Consider the following 22,848-nt stretch of genomic DNA (forward strand, 5'->3'; position numbering starts at 1 on the left):
AAGTTAAAGGGGAACAACGAAGGTTGCACTCTGCAACAGCACCACTAGATGCCACTAAGTCCTACATACTGGTTCTTTAAGTGCACACGAAACAGAAATCAAAGAGCTGTTTGCTTGCGCTTTTGGCCGTCAGACAGAACGTCCGTATTCCTGTGCATAAGACCACCTGCTGTATTACGCCGCAGATCAGTTATTTGGGTCACAGAGTTGCAAGAACAGACTGAAATCAAACCTCCAAAGATAGCGCAAGCTTGTGTTTTTTCTTGTGCCGCTGTAACTCAGACCCAAACAGACTGACTTTTCACAGAGACTTTTGAGCAACTCTGGAACTAAACCAGTGGAAACCTCCAGGAACAAGGAAGTAAAAAAAAAGATGAATAAAATGTTCTGATTGTATGGCGGTTACAAATGGATCCTTGAGACGAAGAACCATATAAGTCCATATTTTCAAATTTTGAATAATCAATTTTTTTTTATTTGGACTGTGAACATTATATTATATATTTTTATTTTACTTGAAGATAGACAACAAAAGCTTCCCAATTCTAATGAGATAAGATTTTTCAGTGTCAATCTTAAAAATAAAAAGTTAGAGTAATTTACATTTCTGGAATGTGGAAGAACGGTATATGTCCAGTTAATGTGGAATAACAGTATAAGTCCAATTCATCATATCACTTTAGACCACTGGAGATCTGATTCCTTTATCTTATTTTTAATGTAGTAACAGAACCTTAAAGAAAATATTAAGCATTTCTTTCTTTCAATTTATTAACAAATACAGACAATACAGTACGAACAATGAACAATACTTAGTACAGTATACAGTACAGACAATAAACGTCAGTACAAACAATAAACTGTACATACTTACAATAAACAATACATACAAACAATAAACAACAGTAAGAACAGTAAACAATATATATTTACAATACAGACAATACAGTACAAACAATAAACATATATATGTATATAACATATAAACAAAATATACAATACAGGCATACAAGATAACCTACAACTACTATTTTGATTAATTTTACACAATATACACAATATACCCCACCTTACCCTGAACATGGCCTACACATACCATGCTACTCTTCACATTCTAATGTGTCATAAAATGCTTGGGCCTCCGCTGGCATGTAGGCTAGCATTGTCATAAGGTCACGGTGCTTCTCCTGCTTGACGGGCAGAGGGTCCTCATAAGGTCAAGCGTACGTGGTGGAGAACAAGGGAGCTGGAGGTGGTTGATTCTTCCTCTGTTTGGTGATCACCCAGGTCTTCCATCCCTCGTAGAGGCTGGGGATCCTTTTTGTGTGGACACACCATGGATCAGCAGCTGAAATCATGATTCAACAAGAAATTCAATAAAGATTCTTCCTTCACGCACATATCCCCAACACTGTTAATCTCAGAAACCCAACTCTTTAGTTTTTTACCTGTCACTTTCAACCACATCATGGATGTGATTAGGAAGCCAGATGGACGCTTTAGTGTTCCATCAGGAAGCTGCCTGAAGTGATTTCATCTCAATGACTTTGAATGGATGCTGCTGCCTGGCTCCACGGATCATCTCGGCGACATTGATGGGGGTGTAGAGAATACGCCTTTTCTCCAGCGTGGCAAAGGAACGGTCACAGGGAAGGAAGGAGTGACCAGACACCATGAACTTCTGCTCTATCTGAGTGTACCGTCTAGATACGAGCAGGGCCATGAGGTTTAGGACTCGCCAGTTGTTGTTCAGCATCGGTCCCTATAGATGATGAGCTTCTGTTCCTTTGCCTGGACTAGGTGAGCGAAAGATGTTTCTGCCCACTTCATAAGACAGCTTGCCACCTCGATGGAACCTCTGTGAGCGATGCCCTCATGCCAGAGGCACATTGTAGGAGGATCGTCAGTGCCCATCTCCTGGATACAGAAGTTGTAGTTGGTCAGCTGTCGTTGATAGTACACGTTGGAGTGTGTCAGGTTTGGCGTGTACACTACCCCTTGCATGTCGATACAAATGACATGGCAGTCATCATTGGCTTTGGCCCACTCTGAGTCAGCCTGCAACTGGGTGTACGCTTTTTCAGCTTTCTGGTGGTGAAGCTCACTCTCGGCTGCAATCTTCGACCTTTCTCCATCTGTTGTAGCAGCTGCTAATTTTGAGAACAGGGCGTCATATTTTGCACAAGTGTCACTTCTTGGCTGCCCAAAACTGAGGTTCTGCTGCTTGAAGATGTCCCTATAGAGCCAGAACTTTGCAGTGGATGTTGGATTGTTTTCCTTGTACAGGCGGTACATGCGGAGCAGGTTCAAATCAGGGCTCAGGTACTCCCTCTCCACATCTCCCTTCATCCGTGAGTAGTGGTTCGGTTGGCGTGGGAAGCTCAAGATATGCTCTCTTATCCCCTCTCTCACTGCAGGATGAATGCTATGAGGCCTAAAAAAAACACAACTCATGAACAAGTGAAATATAATAAACTATGCTGGTCTGTTTTGCAAAATTGCATTGTTTCAATGTATAATTCTAACATAGTTACTTTCCTCTAAACTACAGGATTTTGTTTTCACATACAATCAGATCCACATGTTGTAATGATACAAAGAATAATCATACATTATATTTGCATAGCACTTTACCTCTGATATTGATCTCAAAGTGCAAAAATATGTTTCCTGACTGGGCAGCGGCTGTGAGCTGAATCCTAACCATTACTGTATGTGCACACTGCCACTGTCATAAGTGATTTGAAAATAGTATAAACCAGAGTTTACAGGTTTACCTAGCATGATGGCTAATTAGCGATTAGCTTTACTAGCAGTTAGCATGCTAATACTATAATACACATTCATGAAGAGTGCTATTCTTTGTCCATGACAATCTGACAAACACATCAGTAATGGCAAACTAGCTTACATTTAGGATAGCCTATTTAATGTTTAATCTTCAGTGATGTTAGCTGAGCTGAACTCCACATTACTAACCAGTTAAACATCCTTTAATACCTCTGATCTGTTACTCTCTAACCAGTTAAACATCCTTTAATACCTCTGATCTGTTACTCTCTAACCAGTTAAACATCCTTTAATACCTCTGATCTGTTACTCTCTAACCAGTTAAACACCCTTTAATACCTCTGATCTGTTACTCTCTAACCTGTTAAACATCCTTTAATACCTCTGATCTGTTACTCTCTAACCAGTTAAACACCCTTTAATACCTCTGATCTGTTACTCTCTAACCTGTTAGGGCTACACAGTCATTCCTATGATGGGAATGATTTTGATTACCAACTTGCTCAGCTAGCTACCCATCGAGTTGTGTGTGAAATCATCTTACCCAAACATTGGAGTCTCCGCGCTCAACTAAGGCAGCGCATCAATGCCGGTGAATGGACAATGGTGTAATGATTCAGTTCGACTCCCAAGACCCACCCGACTGGCCAATAGGAACGTGGCCCCGCCCATGATATTATTTTCACAGCTAGAGCAAAATCGCATTGAGAGCAAAGACTTAGGTTTTGAGAGAGAGAAGAAAAACGTTTTGAGAGAGAGAAGAAAAACGTTTTGAGAGAAACACATTTTTTTTTAAAGAAAATGTTTTCACACTGATAGCAAAAAGATATATATTTGAGAGTTAAAAAAAGTATTTTGAGAGATTTTTTTTTCTCAGAAATAATTTTAAAAATTCCTAATTTATATTTTTTTATGTTCTATGAGAAAATACTTTCTCTCAAAACTTTTTTTAGTCTCAAATATTATTATTTTTTGCTATTGGTATGAAAACTTTTTCTCTCAAATATTTCTTTTTCTCTCATAAAATGCTTTTTTGCTAACAGTGTGATAACTTTGTCTCTCAAATATTTTTCTTTCTCTCAGATTATTTATTTTCTCGCATGTAATAAAGACACAAATCTAACTCCATATAAAGGCCCCAAAATTCCGAATGGGGTTTAAAAAATAGCCACCATTAGCTGTCTATTCTGCATGCCAGGAGAAGGCAACACATAAATATACTGTGTATATTTTCATTTTCTGTAATGCAGTATGAAAGTACAATGATGAGTGATATACCTCCAAGATCTACAGACACTGAGAAGATGCATGTGAGCTCTGCCAGGAGTGGTAGTGAAAACAAGACTGGTTGTAACGGAAAGCATGGCTTGTTTCTAAAATAAAAACCCAAGTTTCAGTTTCATTTTTCACAAATTGTTCAATATGAGACTTAAGAGTCACAAGTTACTGTAACACCAAAGAAACCCAGTCCATCTTCTCATTAAGCCTGTTTTAAATAAGCGGTTTTAATTTTGTCATAGGCTCTGATAGTACCTGCCAAACAATCCTAGGGCATGTTGGGAAATACACTTGTTTAAGTAAAGCTACAGTAGGTAACTTTTATGAAAATAACTCTTTGTCATATTTGCTGAAACTTTTACTATATCCTGACAGTAAAACAGTCAGAGAAACCTGATTATTTTTCACAGATTATCTGTCTCAAGTACTACTGTCAGGATATAGTGAAAGTTTCAGCAAATATGACTAAAATATATGTTTATAAAAGTAACCTACTACAGCTTTAATGACGCCATCCTCCTACTGCTGTATCCGCGAATAGACTCAGTTTCTTTAAGATCTTGACTTGTTCACTCCCTGCTCTTGCTCAGGCTGCTGATCTTCACAGGGAGTGACTGAATTCTAAAATATATTTGACCATTTTCTGGCTGAAACCGGGAGGGTTTTCTCGTGGGCCACTGAATCTCTGGATTAGAAAAATTCATAAATCTGAGGTATTTGTTCCCAGGACAGTTGATTCTTCTTGGTGAGTTATTTTCTCAGCAGGAGTCCTCCACCCAACCTGTGTATTTCAGTGTGTTTTAGTGGAACACCACACAGCTAGGGCCCATTAGACCAGGCAACATACTGTGGACCTGTTATACAATCAGGCCGGTCTATGTTGAGAGATTTCCTAGCCTTCGATGCCAACAACAGCACAGTCCTCGATTCGACAATTAAGGGCAGTCTGACATACTGGTATGTAGCACAGATCTGTTCCTTTGGTGTAACCTAAGTCATGGCATGGGGCCCACTTGGCATTACTTACATTTTAATGGTTAGTAGAGCTGAGTATGTTAAGGTGAGCGCAAGTTACTACATGTGCACTCAGCTAAATACTTAAAGCTGACTCATCAGAGTATTGCGAGGGGGTTGAAGAATAATCCTTATAATGTTTTAGGATAGGGAGCAAGTTTCGACATGGCCCAGCTTAGACATTTTGGCAGCTGTTTTTGGTCAAAACAAGTCATCAATACTTCAGTACTTGGTAGCGTAACTCCAGGGAATCACAGCTGCTGATGAGGTTGTTTCTCGGGGTGTTAGAGAGTAGAGGCACAAGATCACGCTCAGATGACTCAGCTAGTCACAAGAAAAGCCAAGAGGACACAATGATGCAGCGGCTAGCTCACTCTGTGACTTACTTTCAGTGATCCACTTGTTTGGAAATGGCTTTTTTTTTTCATTTCCAGTTGAAACCAGAGCAAGGTCTCTATCATGAGTCATCACCACGGGCGCCCAGCAGGCTCGAACTCCACTGTCAGAAAAGAGCGTTCAGTACTCGTGTGATAGTTCACAGTATATTTAGCTGTAACTGTAGCTGTTTCCTTTTGTCTTTGTTCTGCAATCCCTGCTAGCAGTCATGTATTCATATATTATTTCAGTTTGTTTCATTTATAGGGCACTTTTTGCAGGTTTTGCACCAAAGTGCTTAAAAAGACAGACACGTGTATACATAAAAGCATAAAGGCATGTGTGCATAGCAGATGTTGTGGAAATTTAGCTAGATTTTAATAGAAGCAAGTTAAACACAACTTAAAACCCAAAGAATCAGATTAAAATAAAAACAGGTTCAACATGAATCAAATCCAGAGAATGAAAGTGGGTCTTTTGTGGGACAGTTTAACCCAAAATCAAAAATACATAATTTTCCTATATATAAAAGCGCTTTGAGTGGTCGGTAGGCTAAAAAGGCGCTATACAAGTACAGATCCATTGACCATTTACCAAAACCTGCATTCTATGTAATGGCCAGCAGGGGGATCTCCATTGGCTGCAATATTAAATGATACCATGCACTCTAATAGAGAAATGACCCCACTTTTTACGTAATTTATGAGCTCAGTAAACAGTTTCCTAATTAGTTTATGCTTTCAGTCTCTAGTTTCAGTCTTCTTCCATACATTATCACATTCATTTAGTAAATGATGGTCCCATAAAAATAAAATGGACGATAAAGCAGGGTATGCTTTAGGGCGTGGCTACTTGTGATTGACAGGTAATTCTCAGTGAGTCTGTCCAGTTCATAATGCCAACCTTGAGGCTTCAAAATGGTACTCCACAAACCAATGGGTGACATCGCGATAGGTTCACACTTGAGCTGAACGTTAGCTGTCTCAGTGGCGTTAGGTGGGCTAGCTAACGTTGCAGGTCAACAGAAGGAGAAAGTCATTAATGTTTACATCCTGCGCTGGCGCAAGCCTCTTGTCCATGAGTAGGTGTGTGCTTCCTTGATGATACATAGAGAAAAAATAGCTCATAAATGAATGAATGAATGAAACTGATCACAAAAACACTATGAAGCCAAATCACATTCAAAACTCCATTTCACCGCATATGTGCAAATGCATCAATATTTAACTGAGGATGAGGAGCGCTGCTGTACAATACATGCCACACTCACCTCATTCATACACTGATGGCACTGGCTGCCATGCAAGGTGCCAACTGCTCACCAGAAGGGAAACTAATCATTCATACACTCTCATACACCGATGCACACAATTTGGTTCAGTATCTTGGACACCCCGGCAGCGAGAGGAACCGCGGACCGATCCACCAACCTTCCGATTAGTGGACGACCCGCTCTACCTCTGAGCCACAGTCACCTGGTGTTCCCTGTGTGCCTAACAAGGGTACTCTTGTTGTGTATCACCCTTTGCACAATAACAACTGTTAACATTCTGATTCCTTCACATATTTGATCATTTCGTGGGGCCAAAAAAACCCTATAGAAACTCAAAGAAAACCCTATAACTGTTTTTTATATTCTATGTACAGTATAATTAGTCGCTATAGACCTACATAAAGACCAGTCATGCAAAAAACATAGAAAAAAAAATAAATTAAAACAGTGAAACTGCAAGAATCTTAAAAAACACCATAATCAAAGTTTTTGGTCACACCACCCAGCGCTGCTTTGACACATGTAGACAGTTGTGCAGCCTGGGAGGATGTGTGATTTCTGATTATGATATCCGCTCACATGCTGGAAATATATGTGCTGCTCTGGCTTATATCATAGTGGCACAGCCATTAAGCATCGAGTGTTACCAGTTTCATAACTATAACATTTAGGAGGATTTTCCTGTAGTCATGTCACTGTTAGTGAGAACATTCAATTCTGACTACTGTCTGTGATCTCATTATTGAATTGTAATGTTGCAAATGTCATGACACACAGTTTCCATGTGCATAGTCATAATGAAAGTTTAAGAAGAATGAAAGCAAGGGACATTAATGATGAGACTGAGAACAAATGAGGTATCACTGGTAAATTTCTGCGGTCATTCAGCAGCGACAATTCCACATTCAGCCTGTTCTTTTTACAGTAGGTCACCTTTGTTTCACACTTCATCTCTCACCTGCCTCTTCGACTTGTAGATTTTGTCTCCTTAAAACTGTGCTGATGTTTTTTGATACAGTAGCGGGTGGGTGTGATGCCACCATGGAGGCACAGAACAACAACCAGCCTACCTTAGACAACCACAACAATCTTTACAAGATACCTGGCCAAGAGGATCAGGTAGGAAGCATTATGTCATTGTTCAAAGTACTACTAATAGATATAAAGCGAAATGTTACCGCTCTAAAACATGATGTCGATCATATTTTAAAATTTACACAACAGCACCCCCTCTCTTCTAATCTAACCTCTACAATCTAACTATGTAGCTGAAACGTGCTTTATAAGGCATTTCATTGTTAAAGCTTTTGATGTGGCATTTTTTTGTGCAGAGAAACGTACCAAGCTGTAAGTACTGCTGCACTTTGGCAAACTTCCGGATTGAAAAGAAAATTGGTCGGGGCCAGTTCAGTGAGGTCTACAAAGCCACATACCTGCTGGAGGGACAGCTGGTTGCACTCAAGAAAGTCCAGGTACAGTAGTCAGGAGTGTGTCTGATACTGCTTGGGACTACTCCTTTGAATATTCTGACCTTATTCTATAATATATAGTATATTATTGTAAATATTTGATGTAGTAATGAAATCTAGAGCCTGTCGAACTACAGTATGGAGCGAACTTTGCTCATCTCAGATATAGTGAACCAAACTATGTCCATTGCTTGGTTTACTTTGGTTTGCTCTGCACCCAGAAGAGAAGAGGAATTACACTGTGTGACCACCAGACAGCAAAGTAAAATGTCCCACTCAACACACATCTTGATGTGTTTTGTAATGACCAGATTTAATGGATTCCTCATTAAAAATGTTAAAAACAATGGACAGATACAGTATTTTCAGATTATGTTAAAGCTGACAATATATGACAAAAAGTTATTTTTATAAGGGTTATCTACTGCAGCTTCAAGTCTCAAATAATGATATTAATATTGGGCTCAAAAATACAACATCAGTATCTCTAGTAAAGCTCTTGATGTAATTCAGATTAGAGCTTGAGTTTTGAGGTCAATACCAATATTTAAAACTTTTTTAATCTGATAAACTCTGCTAATCTGATATAAATACATATATATATATATATATATATATATATGTGCTATATTCGTTCTTTTGTAAAAACAGATAACATAAAAAATGATAAAGATCCCGTAAATGTGGTTATTAGAGAATTGTGCCTACGGTTTGCAGCAAGATGATTTTGGTCAACCATTAATGAAAACATACCTATGAATAGATCCTCCTAAATGTTACACACTGGACCGTAAATGTAGATAAAAGAAAAAGGAGGCCTTTGGGACTTTAAAACAAGTGTCTCTTAATTTTGGGTTGAATAAAACATTCATATTTAAATTCAGATTAACTGTCTTTGTCACTGCAGATCTTTGATATGATGGATGCCAAGGCTCGTCAGGACTGCATCAAAGAGATAGATCTACTGAAGGTAAAGTTAGTTAATCAACTACAGCCAGTGTATGTTAGGAGTCAGTTAGAAATTATTGAAGAGGTTTACCACATTGTTTTACAAGGACAGAAGCTCAAACAACCTTTCGGACTAATTTGATAATTGTAGCCACTGGTACAGATGATTTGATGCATTTGCCCACACTATCACTTTGGGCTCAGTGTCAGTTCTTGAGCTGTTGTGTGCTGTGTTACAAAAAAATGAGGTCTGGAATCAGCCATTTTTCTTCCATTTGTCCGCTGCAGCAGCTGAATCACCCCAATGTGATCAAATACCTAGACTCCTTTATTGAAGACAACGAGCTCAACATTGTTCTGGAGCTGGCAGACGCTGGAGATCTGTCCCAGATGATAAAGGTCAGGAATTGTCCTCTGATACTCATAGGCTTACCTCCAGGTAAATACAGATACTGTATGCAGAAGAGTGGCCAAAACTCAACAGATGAGTAATCCAGAAGTAGAAAATGTGTTAGATAAGTTGATTACTGGTGTGTGCACATTCCGGTCGAATGCCAGAATATTTTATTCCAGTATTACCCGGGAATTCTCTCCGAAATGTACTCCCTTTTTACCAAGATCCATACTTTAGATACCTATCCTGTTAATGTGAGATAAGAGCAATCCTTGGCCTTGACCCACTGCTAGAACCAGTTCTCCACTGACTTTCACATAAACATGATACATGTAGCACCTTTCAGAGAAGCATTGTAGCTTTTCTGTGCTAACAATCCTTCCTTCCATCTGTTTAGTACTTCAAGAAGAAGAGGCGACTCATTCCAGAGAGGACTATATGGAAATATTTTGTGCAGCTCTGCAGCGCCCTGGAGCACATGCATTCACGCAGAGTAATGCACCGTGGTAAATGACCACTCACAGATACACTCACCCTCTTCTCAATACTCGTCTACACCATGCACACTTTATCTATTTAATCCTATCATCCATCCTTCTGCTCTACCCATACTACCCTCTCACCTCATCTGTTTTGCATTCATGTTTTCGTCTCCTCTCTCAACCACTTATTCTACAGTCAACATTCAAAAGACGGGAAGGCATTATGTATAGCTGTAGAGTACATAACATAATGTACATACTGTGACCATCTTCAGCTTTCTATACAGCCTGCAATTAATTGATAAGTTCCGCAGAAACATAACAGGTTTAGTACAGAAGCACAGCGTGATGACAATGAAAGAGGATGTGAGTATTCCCAGTTTAAGTGTGTGTATGTGTGTGTGTGAACCAGATATCAAGCCAGCCAATGTGTTCATAACAGCCACAGGGGAGGTAAAGCTCGGTGATCTTGGATTAGGCCGCTTCTTCAGCTCTAAAACCACGGCAGCACACTCCTTAGGTAAAGTACATACACACACACACACACACATATATGCAGAACATACATACATACGTACATACACATATTGTACATGAATGCACAGTGCATGTTTTTCTTTTATGTTAGCTCTTAATGGAGGTGCGCAGTTTATGCAAAACTACTCAGCTGTGTATTGGGCTGCGACTATTTTCATTATCGATTCATCTGTCGATCATTTTCTCTATGAAAACTGCAGTAGGAAACTTAACATTCTGGCATCATTGCTGACATTTTCACTGTGTTCTTACAATGGTACATTGTAATGTATGAGACAGACAATCTACGAAAAAATCTGGTTCCTCGGACAAATGGTATTTGCAAGAATCCTACAGGCCTTGACAAAAACAACCAATCAGAGCCGAGAGAGATAGAAAGATGCTTGGGGTTGGAAGCTTGAAGATAGTTGATTGTTGAGTCTCATTCCCATGGTCCTAAAGCAACTGTATTTGACTTAACAATCAACTATCTTTCTCTGCTCTGATTGGTTGTTTTCATTCAGGGCCAGTGCATTTTTATTAATGCCGTTAGGAAGCCAGAGGAACCTGATTTTTTTTCACAGATTATCTGTCTCCTGTACTACTTTCAGGATATAGTGAAAGTTTCACCAAATATATCAAATAATCTACTGCCATAAAATGGTGAAAATTGTTCATTACTGGACAAGCTGAGGTTCTTAAATGTCTTGTTTTGTCCACCACCCAAAGATATTCAGTTTAATGTCATAGAGGACAAAAGAAAGCAGAACATATTCACATTGGAGAAGCTGAAAGCAGAGAATCTGGACTGTTTTTCTTCCAAAATTACTCAAAATGATGACTCGTATCCAAATTGTTCTGCTGATTCAAGAAATGAAAGAACTATTTAAGGCATATACAAAAACTGATCAATAATTTAGATCAATAATATGTCAGGTGTTAAGGCAATGATCAGTAACAATAATAATAAGGGTTGATTTAGTGACAGTCTATATGTACGTCTTTGTTTTACTTTTGAACAAAAATATAATTTGATTTACTTGTGACTCTGTGTCCCAGTGGGGACACCGTACTACATGTCGCCTGAGAGGATCCATGAGAACGGATACAATTTCAAGTCAGATATCTGGTCCCTGGGATGTCTTCTGTATGAGGTAAGCTCACATACACCTTTATTACAGTGAATGATTCAGATAAATAATAACTTCCTCATCCTGTAAGCAAAAGAAGCCTGCACAGGCAAAACAAACTGACAACAGCGTGTCTACACAGAAAGCATTTTAGCAGTGTTTTTCTGTTGGCCATCCAGATATGCTTCGGGCAACATCCTCTGTAGCAGGAAGCAGAGGGCTTTCAATGGAAAAAATATTTTTAGAGAAAACAAACCAATGCAATACCATGCAATAGCAATGTCACTGCTAGAGTTGAATACCATCTGATTACAATGCTGAAATCACATGTAATATCACAGGGTCTGTGTTTAATGGACAGCAGCTGGAGGGGTGGGTCTGTGTCTGACTGAGCTCCAGCAAGGCAATAAGAGACCAAATAGACAAACTTTCCCTGTAGCTTACAATCCGCAGACAGTGTGCTGAGTGGTATTGAAGCGTAAGGACCACACCAGCATCTTAAGTGACCGAAGGAGCATTTACAGGTAGCCTAAAAACTGGAGCTAGACCGATAAATCAGCCCATATTAGCTGATTGCAGACATATCCGTATCTATCTATTTGTCGGCCAAAAAGTAACAAGCAATGCACAAAAATGCCAAACCATGTTTCAGTTAGTTAAGAGACAGTGTCACTAGTAGGAGCACTAACAAGTTTATGTCAAAAATACATATTTTTCCTCTTTCCTGTAGTGCTATTTATCTAGATTGTTTTGGTGTGACTTGCTGAGATTTGGAGGTATCTGCCTTTTCTCCAATACGATAGAACTCTAAGATGGCACTCGGCTTGTGGTGCTTGAGTGCCAAATAAATCCATTTGAAAAACTCAACAGCAATGTCTCTTTCTAGAAATCATGTCATTATCAGATTACTCTCAATAATCCGCAGACCCTGTTGTGAGCAATTTGACGTAGGAACTATTTTTTTCTCTACCGAACTACACCCACCAACTGTAGCTGAATTTTAGCTATCTCAGTTAGCTATCTCAGTGAGCTAGCTAACGTTACATATTAGCCAAGGACAACAGCATAACGTTTCCATGAGTGGACGCATGCTTAGAACTGTTCACTTGTGAGGAGATCACCTGAGACGCATGTTAATACCAGGTGTAAACAGGCTCTATGAGGAGGCTCTTATGCGCTGTGATACGTAGAGAGAGGGTTTTTTTGGCGCTAGGAGCACATCAAGCTGATCCAGTTCCATTATATTGGAGAGAAGGCATATATCGGTCGGCTATATACTGACGTTAGCGGTGCACTTTCCCTCGATAAATGTGTGTTTGGTCATTCAGCAAACTAAAGTGCAGGAAATGTTCAAGTGCGCAAGTTAGATAAAAAGGTGACTTTAGCAGGAAAGCTTATGTGAGTTGTTGTCTAAGGTGGGACCAAGTCATTGTTTTGCTAGTCACAAGTAAGTCAAGACAGGCAAGTCCCAAGAGTTTTGGGCCCTAAACAAGTCTTCTTCGCCGTTTTAATAACAGAACTAACAAAATAAAATGATCTTTGGGGTTTGAGGTTGCCTCCAGCAACTTTACTGGATGCTGTGGGATTGGTTCAAACAAAGCAGATCTGGTATAATAGTGATAACTTTAGTTGATTTAGGAAATTAATTGATTCATGCCACACTTTTGAAATAAAAATGTTTATTCTTTGCATCTGGGGGAAGGTATCTTGAAAGTGTTTTCAAGTCAAAAGGCTCAAGTCCAAGTGAAGTTACTAGTCACTGGTGTTAAAGTCCAAGTCTTTGGTTTCTTTTTTTATTAAATTTTTTCTTAAAGGAGAATGCAGGACAGGTGACTTACAGAGCAGATATGTATGCTCCAGCAGACCAAAAAATATGTCATTTCAGTTAGCCACCACTGTAAACCTAATAAGCCCTATTCTCATATTTCCTTTCTTTGGAATGCTGAGCCATTGTGAGTCATCTCCAGAGACAATAGTTTCACAGTCCTCTGTGTTCTGGAGATTCTCTGTGCGTGGGAGAGGTTTTGACAGAGACTGAATGAGTAGCATTATGTGTCAGTCTCATTTATTATCTGGCTCCGTCACAACATCCACCACGTGATACCAGACACTTTCTCACTCTTCATTCTTTCTTCTCTCCTGATGTCTTCCACATTTTTTGTTTCCCTTTACTCTTTTTGACTTTTTGACTTGCAAAATTGCACAGCTTACTGTCCCCACACAAGTACATTTGATCATAATACGTGTCATGATGTTACTTAATGTCTTTTCAGTGTTGCCATTATAGGAACGATTACCTCATTGGGGCAAAATTGAACACTACTGTCAGTGGCTGACACTCAACTGAAAGTTGTGAAGCATTTATGCTGAAACAGTTCAGTCAGCATTATGATTACCCTATGCATCCTAGAGGGCACTTTACCATGTTTTGTCCACTGGAAGGGCACCCTGGAGGGCACTTCATCATAAAGCCTGTTTACACCTGGTATTGACATGCTCTCATCACAAGTGAACAGTTCTAAATACGTCAGGGTACACCTGGCATTAGAATGCATCTCCACAAGGTTTAAGGTTCCTTTATTTGCACCAACAGGAAGTAAACAACAACAAACAACTCAGACAATAGACAGAATACAAACATGATAAAGGATAAAGATACAAATAAAAGTGCTCCAGGCTCTAAAAATCAGGACTAGAATAAATAAGATAAACTGCAGATAAAAACAATCGACTATAAACCTCCATCCAGAAGGAAGAAGCTGAAATTCATATGCATGTGATCAGATCTCACTTCCCAGCTCTACACTGTGTTCCAAATTATTATGATTTTCAAAAAAAACATTAGATTTTTTGTTTTTCAATGAAAGTTTTCAATTGTGCTGCTTCCCATGTCTGTTAAGATCACTGACATCAATCTCAGACAGGTTTGTCTTTATTAGTTTACCAGGTGAGCCTTATTAATGGGAAACTACTTAAGGATGTTGTTTCACATTATTAAGAAAGTCACTGGTTTCATGCAATATGGGGGAAAAAAAGATCTTTCTGCAGATGAAAAGCGTGAAATAATGCAGTATCTTTCAATAGGAATGAAACCACTGGATATTTTACGAAATATTAAGAGAGATCATCATCCTATGAAAAGATTTTTGAGTAGATGATGATTGATGAGTAGTAAAAAAGGTATTTGAAGCTGCTGGTGCCTCTGGAGTCCCAAGATCCTCTTGACGCAGGATCCTCCAGAGGCTTGCTGATGTGCATAAAGCTGTATTTGGGCCACCCTTAAACAATGCCCACAAGCAGACATGATTGTCGCACCATCCCATGCTGCAACGAATACCATTGAGGCCTAGGCTGCTATGGGCGTTAAGGGAGAAAGAATCACGGTGTGGCAACCATCATCTCCTGACCTCAGTCCTACTGAGAACCTGTGGAGCATCCTTAAAAGGAAGCTCTATGAGGGTGGGTGGCAGTTTACCTCAAAACAGCAGCTCTGGGAGGCAACTCTGGCATCCTCAAAGGAAATACAGGCAGAAACTGTACATGGACTTACAAGTTCAATGGATGAGAGAGTTGTTAATGTGATATCCAAGAAGGGCTCCTATGTTAATATGTAACTTGGTCTTTAAGATGTTTTTGATTTAAATAGCTTTGATTAAAGAAAAATTATCCCCTCTAATGCAAAAAATACAACAGATTTCAGTTTTCAACCCTTTAGAAACTATTGAGTGTCGTAAAACTGTGTTTTGCATAATAATTTGGAACACTGCATTTTGAGTTATTTTGCAAAAAATGCCATTGTTATCATTGGTAATTGTGTTTAATAAAATCCAGATTACGATATAATTGTTGAGGAATACAAAATCCTATTGACTGCCAATTATATCGACTATTTAGTAAGAAAAAGAACAAAAACAGTATATGCATAATAATTTGGAACACAGTGTAGATGCAAACAAACCCTTTTATTGGGCAATACCCTACTCAAAATGTTGTCAGTCAATGTCCATTATTACTGTCCTTTGTTTTCAGCGACACCCTAGCCCGCCGCTTTCCCTACGCTGTCAGCAGCCCTGGAGCAAAGACACTGAAAAAAAAACTGAACTTTATAAGCAGGACACAGTTTTGCTTTTTCCATTGTGTGGAAATCTGATGTTTTCACATCACAGATGATGAAGAAGGACATTAACAAAGCTTATAAAGTTTCCCCTCACCCATTAACTCTCAAAATGCCATTTCTTTACGGAGTCTGGGGATACTGCAGTGACTAGTTCACTGGTCGAATCAGTTAAAACAGACAAGTTCACCAACATCTGCTGCTGATGTCGGCAGGTAAAAGAGCCCAGACATGTACCAAAGTGTTGATCAAGGGGAAACTTTGACCTGAAGGTGGCACTAGACAACGGCTCCCGAAGTCATCAAAAGAGTTACATCATATCCTTTAGGGACTGTGAATATCCACACAAATCCACAGTTTCTCTCATCTCCCTTTCTTCCTCCTTCTCCAGATGGCAGCGCTGCAGAGTCCTTTTTACGGGGACAAGATGAACCTCCTGTCCCTCTGCCAGAAGATTGAGCAGTGTGATTACCCTCCCCTCCCACCTGACCATTACTCTGAGAAGGTAGAGCAACACAAAACTCTTTGGCCTCAGTCACATTGAACCCTAATATGGGATCAGTTCATTTAAAATTTCCAATATAACAATAACCAGTGCCATGAGTATATCACAGTAGACAAAAATATTATAAAACACAGACATTAAGTATCTTGATAGGCTAGTTAGTCGAATTACAAAGTAGTTTCACATACGGCATATTGTTCAACATCTTTCAGGAAAACAACAAAATAAGGGTTTTTATTAAATTTACATTTAAAGAAAAAGTAAGTTTTACCATTATCAATATATTATAAAAAAGTATTTGTCTTCTTTTCTTGGGTTTTTGAAGCACCCAAATGCCACATTTTCCCATAAAAAAATTAAGTATAAAATAAAGATATGATCTGCAGACTTTCTCGCCAGCTGTAAAACTGTTTCTGAATAATCAGAAACAGTCACAGACAGAGCAGTTTGTGTTGATGTCTCTTTTAAATTACTGCATGTAGTGATTGGTAAGGTAATGTTTCTGAATAATATTGAAGGATACTTCCTTAATTCACAATTAGGGGTTTATGAGGAAGCATTCAGACTTTCTTCCAATATATATCATTTAGACACAGATTCCAGTACGCTGTCACATATGGAATAGACCAGTGGTTCCCAACCTTTTTTCTCAAGGGACCCCTTTTCTATCATTGAGTAAACGGACGACCCCTGACTAAGTGACATATTTTATGGATGATTCATATTATTTTATATTATACTCAACTGTACAATGAACCCAGATAGTTAATGCAGTAACTCAGTTTGTGCGAGGAAGTTTATACAAAATGAGCGATTAAATGATTTCCTGTAAATATTGATCAGAGGTGCAATTACCTGACAGTTTCATACATACTATCTAAGCAAACAATTTAATTTAGTGTTCTTCAAGAAATGAACAAAATGCTGAGATAATGCTGTGTATATTTTTAAGTTTTCTTACACCCCTTAAAATAAAGAAGGTCTCGCGACCCCCTGTGAAGCTTTGGCTACCCCTAGATTGATTTCCAGTCAGTCAGTCAGTCAGTCAGTCAGTCAGTCAGTCAGCCAGTCAGTCAGCCAGTCAGTCAGCCAGTCAGTCAGTCTGTCTGTCTGTCTGTCTGTGTCTCTGTCTGTCTCTCTCTCTCTCTCTCTCTCTCTCTCTCTCTCCCCAACTGGTCGAGACAGACGACCACCCACCTAGAGCCGAAGGATCTGTCCTAGGTTTCTGCCTTTTAACAGGCAGTTTTTCCTTGCCCTTGTCACCAAGGTCTTGCTCATGGTGGTACTGTTGGGTCTCTGTAAATAATGTTATAAAGAGTTCGGTCTAGACCTGCTCTATTTGAAAAGTGTCCTGAGATAACTGCTGGTATGAATTGGCGCTATACAAATAAGATTGAATTGAACTGAAATTTATTTTAATTATTTAAAATTATTATTAATTAATTAATTATTAATTATTTTAGTCATTTTCAATGCAGGGTTGTATAATCCAGGGATAAAGGGAATTTATTTATCAGTATACAACACAAGGTTGTATAATATCAATTCATATAATTAAACAGCAAATAAACCAATATATGCAGGTATTTATATACATGTATACATGCAGTTTACATCCAATACATAATTCTGCAGTGTATCTTTTGAATTTGCATCTGGGGGAATAATGTTGAGACTACAATTAAACAGAATTAATATAATAGCTAGTGATATACACCGATCAGCCATAACATTGTGAGCACTGACAGGTGAAGTGAATAACACTGATTATCTGGTTACCATGGCTCCTGTCAGTGGGTGGGATATATCAGACAACAAGTAAACATTTTGTCCTCAAAGTTGATGTTAGAAGCAGGAGAAATGGGCAGTGTGAGGATTTGAGCGACTTTGACAAGGGCCACATTGTGATAGCTAGACAACTGGGTCAGAGCATCCCTAAAACTGTAGCTCTTGTGGGGTGTTCCTGGTCTGCAGTGGTACCTATCAAAAGAGGTCCAAGGAAGGAAAAGAACCAGAGACAGGCTCATTGATGTACGTGGGGAGTGAAGGCTGGCCCATTTGGTCCGATCCAACAGACGAGCTACTGTAGCTCAAACTGCTGAAACAGTTAATGCTGGTTCTGATAGAAAGGTGTCAGAACACACAATGGATCACAGTTTGTTGGTATGGGGCTGCAGAACATTCTGACCACCAGGTGGCTGATCAGTGTACATTACAGCAGAAATTAAATTAGCATTATCAGTGACCACACCATTCAAATTTAACTGATATGCAGAATTTAGTTTTCTCTCCTCTAGCCAGTCTCCCTCTGCCTCATAAGCCCCCTAACTTACTTTGCATTAGAACCATATCTTCTTAAAAATGTGTTAAATAACTGGATGTAGTTATGGTTCTAACTAAGCTCACTTTCCACAGCTTCGGGACCTGGTTAGCATGTGTATCAGCCCGGACCCAGACCAGCGGCCAGACATTGTCTTCGTGCTGCAGATCGCCAAACAGATGCACATGTGGACTTCTAGCACCTGAGCAACCATTTCTGCTCCAGGCCCCACCCCCCTCTCCTGCCCGCTTTCTCTGCTTAGTCTGAGGATCTCAAACCACTAGAAGTAAGCTCTGCCTGGTCTTGCAGAAAAGTGTTTGCCTCGCCCTCGTCGCGTCAGGAGGAAGACTTGCACAGGGTGACTGTGATGTTTCGACATCCCACCTGTGTTCTGTTGCAGAGGGTGTGAAGAGGTGCATCAGTGGTGCAGTACTCGTAGAAAGTGGAGTTAATGAAGGGGCGACTGCATTTATGGTCTTTTCTTTAGCTACAGATGGAGAGCTGTGTCTCACCATGATGGCAGATTTCTCAAAGCTTTCTTTAACTCCACAGGGGTTGCATTCCATGTTCATACCCTTTGTGTCAGGTAAATTGTGTGCAGAAGAGCTGGGCAATCTGAATCTATCATCTGTTATTGTAATGATATACATTTTTTCAAAATCAATTTTAAGTACTTCATTTAGGGGTCATCGACATATAAAAATGGACGTCATGTTTCCACTTTCACTGTACAAAAATTAAGCCAAAATATCCCAGATATGGCCGCTGCCATCTTGCACTAGTGATGTCATTTGGGCTGTGTAGAAGTCTAAAAACAGCTAACATGGAAGGGGGCGGGGTTTATGACCTTTACTGTAGTATAGTGGGCGATTGAGATGTGTTGCCTTATATACAGTTTACTTTAAATGGACAATTAGTAAATACTTAAATACAGTTACTAAGTCAGATTTCCAGGACCCCAAGAATGGTTTTTGAAAGAACTGCTAGCTTGCAGTGAGACGAATGAACCCTTTTAGTCCCGCCCCTTTTGGAACCTCGGTCAACTTCCTCCTTTCCTGTACTTAAATATGCTATGTGCTAATCTGTGTTGAAAAGATAACCACATTTTGAAGATGGTTAAAAGATAAAAGTGACGTACATATATGGTGTGTCTCAAATGGAATACTTCCGTTAGTAAACTTCTATGTAGTGCACTGTGCAGACTATGTAGTTACTTGCGTAGAGCGGTAATGTGAGCTTGGTGTTGTCTCAAATCGAGCACCAGCATTGCGCACTTACTGGAAATGACGATTGCAACATTTACCGTGGCGGCTGTGGCTCGTTCCTTAATCGGAAGGTCGTGGGTTTGATCCCCGGCTCTTGGTGCCACATGTCGAAGTATCCTTGAGCAAGATACTGAACCCCGAATTGCTCCCGATGCCGTGCATCAGTGTGTGAATGTGTGTGAAAGGGTGAATGTGGCATTTAGTGTAAAAGTGCTTTGAGTAGTTGGAAGACTAGAAAGGCGCTGTACAAGTACAGGTCCATTAACTTTTACCGTGTTACGCCGATTTACAACCAGACGGAGTATAAGTGCTAATACTGGTTCATTTCTTCATGATATGAATTAAAAATGACCCTGCTTCTACTTTTTATCACCTGTGTCTCTCAGTATGGAAGTATTCAAATTGAGACACAACAATTGTCACATAAGTTATACTTAAGTTAACTAATGTTGATGTAAATGCTAGCTAACTAGCTAGATAATCTACATTAATCATCAGCTAACTCGATAACTGTGTTTTGCAAACACTAGCTCCAGATGTAGTTAGGTAGCTAATGATTCATGTAAGTAAGCTAGCTAGTTAGCTAGTTGTGACTATTATCTTTTAGCCATCTTCAAAATGTGGTTGTCTTTTCAACATAGATTAGCCTAGCACATAGCATATCAAAGTACAGGAAAGGAGGAAGTTGACCGAGGTTCTGACCGAGGCTTGCTCAACTGTTATTGGAGCACAGAGCAAAAGGGGGCGGGACTTAGGAAGGGTCGGTTATGATGCAGATCAGCTAGACAACTGATATGTATTTACTTCTTCTGTGTGGAAGAGTGCCAGTGACTGTGGTGATATTGAACTTTTCCAGTTCCAGTATCTCAAGATAATCATTAAAACTCCTAAAATGTGTAAAAAGTGCTTTGAAGACTAGAGTCGGAAGACTAGAATGGCACTATATATAATAAGTACAGTCCGTTTACCATTCACTAAACACTTGAAAAACTTTAGCTTACATTTTGTAAAAAAAAGAAAATAAATTCTGCTGCATTGCAGGTACACCCATTATCCTGATAACGCAAATTCAAACCTATTTGCGTTTTTTTTTCAGCCCATCCCTAGCATTTCTGAGTTTATGATAAAATAACTATATTTACACTGATTTTACTACTGATCATGGTTCAAAGATCAAAGATTCTATTGAGTTGCATAATGGGAAATGTAGGATGCAGTGCTTCTAGAGCTTGGCCCATACTGAACAACATTACAGAACAATGAAGATTAGATCAGTATTGGTCAAACGTTTTACAGCAGGTACCACCTCAGTAAATATCAACCAATAAATATCTCCAAGTACCACTGCGACAGCAGTGTAGGCCAACCCTGTTCAGCTAGACAGTTCATGCAGGAGACAGGTATATTTCTAATGAGAACATTATTTATTGTTGTAAATGGTAAATGGACCTGTACTTGTATAGCGCCTTTCTAGTCTTCTGACCACTCAAAGCGCTTTTACACTACGTGCCACATTCACCCTTTCACACACATTCACACAGTGATGGCAAAGTCCATCAAACAGAAACTAACATTCATACACATTCACACACTGATGCACAGCATCAGGAGCAATTTGGGGTTCAGTATCTTGCTCAAGGATACTTCGACAAGTAGCCGGAGGAGCGATTAGTGGACGACCTGCTCTGCCTCTGAGCCACTACTTATTGTAGTAGTTTGTAGTATTTTGTTCCCCCAGGACCCAAATCTGATTGACCACCCCAACTGCCACCCCATTATCCTTACTTTTTCCACTCTGCATTGTCTGTCTGTAGCAGGCTTCGTTTTAAAGCTAGAGTGACGATACTGGCTCATATGAAACTAGAGGCCTTATGCATACGCCAGTACCAACCATGCATGTCGGGAAGGAGGCTAGATAACGCTCCAAAGTTAGGCTAAATTTTGGCGATGGAAAAACTGGCATAGCCCCACTTGTGCCTCCCCAGTCAAAAAAGTCTGGAAACGTCCCTGGAGTACACCTATCACAGTTTGAGCACCAGTGGTTTAGATACTGGGCCCACCACAGACCCTGTTGGCTTCCAGACATATGGACTTTTATATTTCTTATTGCCTAGTCTCAGTGTGTGGACGTAATACTGGCAAACTGTGCCGACCTCTGACTTCATTCTTTTAGCTCTTTAGTTAACTCAGTATATTTTGAATGTCATGTTGCCTAAATACTTATGTTGATGCATATCATTTCAGTGTTGATAGTGGAATTAAGAAGGAAAGAGTTTGAGTACAGGACAACCTTGTAATTAAATTGATTTAGAACTTTCTCATTGTCCCCGCGGACCCGAAGAAACTATTGAGTACTGCAATGTCCCTCACTCAGTCTGTTATTACTAATCTAAGACAAACACAGAGTTGTACTAGAATAATGGTGGTGGGTGTTCAAAGATGTTTTATGTGATGTATAAATAGCAGAACGCAGTTCATGATCTGGGTCAAAGTGTTGATATGTCTGTGTGAATATAGACCACTGTTACTGTGAAACTGTGAGTACCGGAGAAATGAGATGCTGTGAAAGTCATTTAGATAAACACAAATATGTTTAAAGTGTCCTTCTGTGAGGAGAATGCACAGTGCCTTACCATGCAGGAAACTCATTATTCTCATTTGTTACCTGTATTCTGTGCTAATGAAATAAATGTATCACACACACAGGAAGGGGAAAGTTTAGAGCTTTTATCGTGTTTAGATTACTTATCTTCCATCTACTACTGTACTTACTGAATTGTGCCATTATGTTTAACTGTACTTTCCTGTGCTTCAGTACATTAAATCCAGCTCTCCGTGTCAATCGCTTCCTCATTGATTTAAAAATTGAAGGTGAAAATGTTGGATGTGCATAAGCTCTTATTACAATAACAGATTCAAATGATAAAGCAACACACATTTCCTACATACACAGTGCTGTTCTGATGTGGCCCAAA

The 22,848-nt window shown here is 39.4% G+C and overlaps 2 protein-coding genes across 4 annotated transcripts in view; one reads left to right on the forward strand and one right to left on the reverse strand.

Moving 5' to 3' along the window:
* nek6 (NIMA-related kinase 6) overlaps window positions 1-22,715 on the forward strand; it is a 30,247-nt gene extending 7,532 nt beyond the window's left edge. The window contains exons 2-10 of one of the 3 annotated variants that reach the window (XM_051412370.1): window positions 7,749-7,849; window positions 8,062-8,202; window positions 9,107-9,169; window positions 9,436-9,546; window positions 9,939-10,047; window positions 10,436-10,543; window positions 11,599-11,693; window positions 16,175-16,288; window positions 18,704-22,715. In XM_051412370.1, the coding sequence (XP_051268330.1) occupies window positions 7,772-7,849; window positions 8,062-8,202; window positions 9,107-9,169; window positions 9,436-9,546; window positions 9,939-10,047; window positions 10,436-10,543; window positions 11,599-11,693; window positions 16,175-16,288; window positions 18,704-18,814 (930 nt within the window). In that variant the 5' untranslated portion in view covers window positions 7,749-7,771 and the 3' untranslated portion in view covers window positions 18,815-22,715. The remainder of the gene's footprint in view (window positions 1-7,748; window positions 7,850-8,061; window positions 8,203-9,106; window positions 9,170-9,435; window positions 9,547-9,938; window positions 10,048-10,435; window positions 10,544-11,598; window positions 11,694-16,174; window positions 16,289-18,703) is intronic. The other 2 variants (XM_051412369.1, XM_051412368.1) reach the window with 2 other exon arrangements.
* Window positions 991-3,485, reverse strand: LOC127370379 (uncharacterized). Its single transcript, XM_051412390.1, has 3 exons — window positions 3,335-3,485; window positions 1,449-2,434; window positions 991-1,348 (listed from the first exon to the last, which is right to left on the reverse strand). The coding sequence occupies exons 1-2, from the start codon at window positions 3,340-3,342 to the stop codon at window positions 1,750-1,752; spliced, it is 693 nt and encodes a 230-aa protein (XP_051268350.1). The 5' UTR covers window positions 3,343-3,485; the 3' UTR covers window positions 991-1,348; window positions 1,449-1,749.
* Window positions 22,716-22,848: the final 133 nt, after the last annotated feature.

This window comes from Dicentrarchus labrax, unplaced genomic scaffold, assembly GCF_905237075.1.
Source record: "Dicentrarchus labrax unplaced genomic scaffold, dlabrax2021, whole genome shotgun sequence".
Lineage (NCBI taxonomy): Eukaryota > Metazoa > Chordata > Actinopteri > Moronidae > Dicentrarchus > Dicentrarchus labrax.